Genomic DNA, 6,380 nt, shown 5'->3' with positions numbered 1-6,380 from the left:
GCAAACGCTAAAGCAGCACTGCAGGGTTGGGCAGCCTGTCTTCCTAGAGTGCATGTTCGCCAGAGGACACGCACGCTTTGTTTGGGGCTGCTGTGATTGATGGTGACTGTGTCATCAATAGGCCCACCCTCTAGCCCATCCAATATTGGCAGGTGTCCCAATTTGCATTTCAATATGGTGCAATTTGTAGTTGAGTGAATAATCCTATGATATCCTTTTGCCAATTAAGTTATTTCGGCCTAAAATGTTAAATTCACTTTGCATTCACTCTGATATCCCAACAATTATCACTTTAGTGAATACCCAAGCAGTCACGTGTGACAGTATAACCCGCTCACTGTCAGTAAGCCCCCACCCCCCGCTGGCTTGCTCTCACAGCTCTCACTGCTCCAGCCAGGCTCTGATTGCACTGCCTCTAGCGGCCGTTTAAAGCCGCGGCTCGTGTTTCCGTGCGGAGCGCTTTGAGAGGTACGCTGGCTGTCATGGCGGCGGAAGCCGGCGGAGGGGAGCAGTTGGTTCGATTCGTGAAGCTGAGTGGGAGAGCTTCAGGTGAGAGAGTGATGGGAGTGAGAGTTAAAGATTGAGAAAATGACCGAGCAGGGAATATACATAGCGCCTGGTCCTGTACCTGTATGGGGCAGTGAGGGGATGGGGCAGACCCCATGGGCTATGTGGGGCTATGGCAGCTGGCTGGGGTGTCAGACACAGGTGGAGGTGGGGGAGGTGGAGGTGGGGGATATTGTATTAATATTGTATCATCCTGTGAGCCGGGGGGGGGAGGGCGGGTACCCCATACACCGAGTGCTCGTACCCCATACACCGAGTGCTCAGGGTGAAGGTATACTGTAAGGGGTTAAAGGGACCCTATGGAGCATGTTTTGTAACATATTGATACAAGGTTTCAGCTGTGTTTGGAGAGTGGTTGAAGGGCAGGCTCCCTACATTTCATTTTATTTTTTAATTCCCTTCTGGTAGTTTTTGCACTTTGTATCATATAACAGTAGTTGTAAGTGCTGTGTACCTGTTATTGGATAGATTGGGCAGTATGAATAGTCTGCTATAATAACCCCTAATGGAACAGGCAGGTCTATTCGATATCCACTGCATGACTTGAACACTTAACTGCAGATATGTTTGTACTGATGCTGCAGTTAACCTAGTCACCTCTTAAGTGTTGTCCTTTTAGAGGTTTCTCAAGGTTTCCGTTAACATTGTTTTTTTTTGTTTGTTTTGTTTTTATCTTACATTTTTGTATTTTGGGGATTAACATGGATTATTGACGTTGGGAACGGTCAGTTTAATGCACGGTAGGCACCAACCGTAGAACTTGTGAAACTGAGAAAAATGAGAACCACTTTGATGGACATTAACTCAATACCCAATGAATTACTTGAAATAAGAGAAATCCTCTCTCTCTCTCTCTCTCTCTCTCTCTCTCTCTCTCTCTCTCTCTCTCTCTCTCTCTCTCTCTCTCTCTCTCTCTCTCTCTCTCTCTCTCTCTCTCTCTCTCTCTCTCTCTCTCTCTCTCTCTCCCCCTCTCTCTCTCTCTCTCTCTCTCCCCCTCTCTCTCTCTCTCTCTCTCTCCCCCTCTCTCTCTCTCTCTCTCTCTCCCCCTCTCTCTCTCTCTCTCTCTCTCCCCCTCTCTCTCTCTCTCTCTCTCTCCCCCTCTCTCTCTCTCTCTCTCTCTCCCCCTCTCTCTCTCTCTCTCTCTCTCCCCCTCTCTCTCTCTCTCTCTCCCCCTCTCTCTCTCTCTCTCTCCCCTCTCTCTCTCTCTCTCTCCCCCTCTCTCTCTCTCTCTCTCCCCCTCTCTCTCTCTCCCCCTCTTGTCTTGTAGGTACAGATTCTACTGTACTGTTATTTTGTAGTTCTGTTCTTTTTATCTCTCTCTAATGTAACCATCTTTAAAATCGTAATTATGATCATTACATTTTGTTACACTGTGGTACTGCTTTCCAGGTACTCATCTTCTATACATATGTCAATTCTTGTTACTGTTGCAACAGTTCTTGAAATTTTTAATTGTCCTTGCTAAAAAAAAATAAAAATAGGACCATATGAGTTAAGCATCACTAACAATGTCCATGGTTTTTGTATTGCACAATAAAAGTTTGAAGATTCATTATTTGAGTCCTGTGAGTGCACTTTCCTGGATGATATATTTTGAATGAAGAAGGCACCCAGGCAAATACAAGACCGTGAGAGTGAGTGCTGGACCCACTTGGATATATAGATAGTAGTGTGTTTTTTTTATCTTTTTCCCTTTTTTGTTCAGTATAACTGTTTGCCCCAAGCTCTCTTAAAGTTAAGCTGCCATCTACAAATTATGTGTCTGAAAAGTTCATATTTAGATACAATCTAAAAAATCACCAGTATTTTCCTCTCGAATAGTGGCAGCACTGACAAGTGGGGATGTGCTTTCTATAATGGACCAGCTCCCCCTTATTTTTGAACATACCTGCCATGCCCCACCTGCTGCCCATATAAACCCTGTACCTAATGAGACTCCAGTTCTTCTTGTCCCAGCAACGGAATGGACAGCTCCTCCAAAGGACCAGGCAGAGAGTGGTGCGGTCAGCACAGGCTGCTGATCGGGGAGGTGAGTGCCCAATAGCTCCCAGGGCAGGAGCTGAGCGGCAAATCTACTTCCGTAAGTTGCGTTAAGGAACGTGACCGGAAGCAGTCTTATGTGGCCTCTTCTTGGGAAGTCCCGGGTGGACCTCCCACTGGTAATGCTCACGCATGCGCACAGCAGTGGAACGCATGCCCGGGAGGTATTGTGTTCCACTGAACACCGAATCGCGCTACTGCTAATGCACAAAATGGTGGTTTAGGTATTTTGGTGCCAAATTTAAAATTCTTTGGCCATAAATGCTGTGCACAACCTGTCTGACCCCAAGGGTGGGTGTCCAGTACAGATCCTCTGTGTCACCAGCCCTCCTAAACAGTTGTGAGGTGTTTGAGGTGAGATTTTAATTTAAAACTCCCTTGAACGCCTTTCGCTTATTGCATGCTTTCTGAAACTTCGTTTTTGTTTCTTTATAGATACGTCCAGCCCTACTTCTCCAGATAGAGCTGAAAAAGAAAAGATGTCAGCTACTATCCCAGAAAAAGGCCACAAACAAATCAAAGCACTTGTGTTGCTTGGAATGTGCAGTTCCTCTGCCTGACGGTTGCTGTAAAAAAACCTGTAACCAGTGCTCGACAGAATTGCTGGAAAAATCCAAGCAATATTAAATGTCCTCATTCCTGTGCTGATTTCAGTAAAATCTATCAGACCTTCAAGTCTTTTAAAGATACTGTTAAAAAAGACAGCGGGGGGGCGGGGCCAGGCCGCCGAGCGAGATGGTCGCATGTCAGACCAGCTCCTGGAATTTCTAACGAAAAAACAAACCATCAGTTTACTTTGGGCACAAAAAACTGACAAAAATCGGTGAAACACATCGGGTGGAGAGTACCGGACCCAGGGTGAGGCTGGCCCAAACGGTTTCAGTCCCCTGGGGGAAGAATCCTCACTGGCACCAACGAGGCCTACTCCGGCGGTGAGTGGGGCAGACGGCCGCTGCCCCGCTATCCTGCCCATCGGTGCTCAGACAGGAGCCAGACCCGTGGAGCCGTGGCCCCGTTCCCCCCCCTATGGACCGGGGGGGTGATCCCGGTCCCCACCCCCGCATACCCCGACCATCCCGGGAGCAGCAGCAGCAGGGCCGCCTGGATCCAAGGATGCTGGCGCCAAACCAGGCAGTGAGGCTCAGAAGCGGCCCACACAGCTCCCCCTGCACAGCATGAACCTGCGGGCAGCACCGGCGCGGCCAAACCTGGAGGCCGTATCTAGCTGGGCTGCTGCGTGGGCCCGACGACTGAATCTAAGATGGCGGAGACCGCGAGGCAAAGCGCTGACTCACAGAGCCCAAAACAAGCTGATGATCCCCGCTGACAAGACAAGCGAAGGAACCAGCAGAGAGCAAACACCACGGGGCCCCAAACAGGCGCCTACCATCAGTGGCAGACGGATGAAGAGGGGAGCCGCACGGCACAAGGCGGCGCAACAAACACTGCTACCGGCGCCAAGCACCTAGCCACCTACCCTCAAAGAGTGAGAGAGCCGGAGCCCAAGGTACAGAGCTGAGTCCCCCTTCAACATCTAAACCGGCATCTCATACCCAGCAGACGGAACGAAATGCAGCTCAGGAGGAAGGCGAACGTACACACTGCAATGGCAACCACCGCCGTAAAACGAGAAAAGGGGGGATTACGGCACTGTATGGCGGTCTCTACCGGCTAAGATTATATCATCCTGCCCAAATATGCTGTCTATGCCTATTCTCTGTACCTCCTATGTCACAGTATGTGGGGTAGGACTGTGTTCAGCATATGTATTGCTTTTTTCTCTTTTTTTTGGTTTCTCTTCTTTTCTGTCCCTCATTTGATTATCTCCCATGTGGGTGCTGTCTTGGAAAATCAGAAAATGGGGTAGAGGGGGACATGCCTGCCTATTCAGTGATGCATATATCATACACATATATTGTGCCGGCTTCTGCCACAACATAAGCGACTTTAAACTAATCAAGCCTGGCCAGAATGTTCATTGTTATTATTTAGCACTATCATAAGTCTTATCTTACTGAAGCTATGAGTAAACTACTAAACTACTAAACACGCTAGAACCACTGTATATTCACTGTCTCAAGCTTGTAACCCCCATCGTGACCCACCGTAAAAGTCATACGAAGCTAGCCTGTTTATAGCATGTTTAAAATCTTTAAAGTGTTCCCAGTCTGTTATTTTTCTTATAAAAAATGTGCTGTTTATTTCTGCCATGACAATGTAAGCCATTGAACTGCCTGTAATCGCTGTCGTGGCGCTACAGGTACCTCTGTTATGTAATCCAATGCACAAGAAAAATAAAGAATTAAAAAAAAAAAAAAAGACAGCGGACCTGCTGCTTTTCAAGGAAAACAGATGAACAAAATGTAGGAGAGATCTCCATCCCTGTCTGCACTCACATCAGATGAATGCCCATCGTCTTCCCCTTCAGAGGTTTCCAGTCTGGCTTAAAGTGTGGAGGAAGGTTTTCCACCTGAAGAATTAAAAAAGTTTATCAAAGTATCAGCAGTTCTTCAGGAAACTGAGCCTACCAAGGGTAAGGTAAAAGGCTTTCCTATGCACCCTAGGATTATGGATCTCCTACAAAGAGAGTGGGAAAAATCCTGAAAGACATGCTTTTATTTCTAAGCACTTAAAACGTCTTTTCAAGCTTCAGCCTGAAGAAAAATGTGAAGACCTTCCTAAAGTCGATATTCAGGTAGCACAACTGTCAAAGAAGACCATGATACCTATTGGTGAGGTTTCTCGGTTAAAGGATCCCATGGACAAGCGAGCTGAAACTTCTAGTAGGATATTCCAGGCCACTGGCTACCAATGCAGAGCCGGAATAGCGGGTTCAGCAGTACTTAAAGCCCAGAGTGTGTGGCTTCAAGCCCTAGAAGAATCTCTCATGGGAAAATAGGATCATGACCCGACTCAGCCATTGTTCCTCCTGAAACTAACAAGTTTCTTTCAGATGCCTCTGATGAGATGCTATGATTATCTGCCAGTATCATGGGTTTGTCCTCTGTGGCTAGAAGAGACTTATGGCTCAGAACTTGGACTGCAGATTTAGCTTCTAAATCGGCTTTATGTGAACTGCCCTTCGAGAGAAACAAGCTTTTTTGGTACCCCTCTGGAAGACATAATTAGGCAGATGTCTGAAACCAAGAAAGCATTACCTCAGAACTATAAAAGGTATCAGTTCAGAGGACAATGTTCTTTTTGCTACCAGGGGAAATTTTGAAAACTTCAGACCAGTGACACCAGCAGACAATGGACAAGATCTCAACAAGCAGGACAAAAAGAGAAAATATTGACGCCAAAAGGTTGGGAGGGCATCTTCAGTTCTTCGCTCACAGATGGAAGGACTCCACTTCAAATTGTTGGATTCTAAAAACGATTTCAGAAGGATAAAGAATCAGCTTTGCTACAATGCCAAAACCATCTTTCCAGCTTTCAAAATACCCATCAAGGAAAACGAAATCAGAGGCACTCGTAGCAGAATCCCTAATCCTTTTACGCAAGGATGTTATAGACATGGAAACATGGCATTTCAAGGAGTTTACTCGCGCCTATTCTTGGTGCAAAAACCAGACCGATCCCTCCGGCCTATCCTGGACCTCAAGGAGGTCAACGCATGCATTCCGTATCAGAGGTTCCGTATGGAAAATATCTTGTCAGTAACTCACATCCTACAGAGGCTATTTTGGAACCTACCTCCATTTGCCAGTGTCTGTGTTTTCTCGGAAGTTTCTAAGCTTTGCAATTTTAACAGGAAGACGGAAGATTCATTT

At 46.8% G+C, this 6,380-nt stretch overlaps 1 protein-coding gene across 2 annotated transcripts in view; it reads left to right on the top strand.

Annotated features, from left to right (window-relative positions):
• Window positions 1-477: 477 nt before the first annotated feature.
• Window positions 478-6,380, top strand: part of KLHDC10 (kelch domain containing 10) — a 96,221-nt gene continuing 90,318 nt past the window's right edge. For both annotated transcript variants that reach the window (XM_063445472.1, XM_063445471.1), the window contains exon 1: window positions 478-549. In XM_063445472.1, coding sequence (XP_063301542.1) covers window positions 483-549 — 67 coding nt within the window. In that variant the 5' untranslated portion in view covers window positions 478-482. The remainder of the gene's footprint in view (window positions 550-6,380) is intronic.

Source organism: Pelobates fuscus, chromosome 3 (genome assembly GCF_036172605.1).
Source record: "Pelobates fuscus isolate aPelFus1 chromosome 3, aPelFus1.pri, whole genome shotgun sequence".
Lineage (NCBI taxonomy): Eukaryota > Metazoa > Chordata > Amphibia > Anura > Pelobatidae > Pelobates > Pelobates fuscus.
This window is presented reverse-complemented; position numbering and strand designations above follow the sequence as displayed.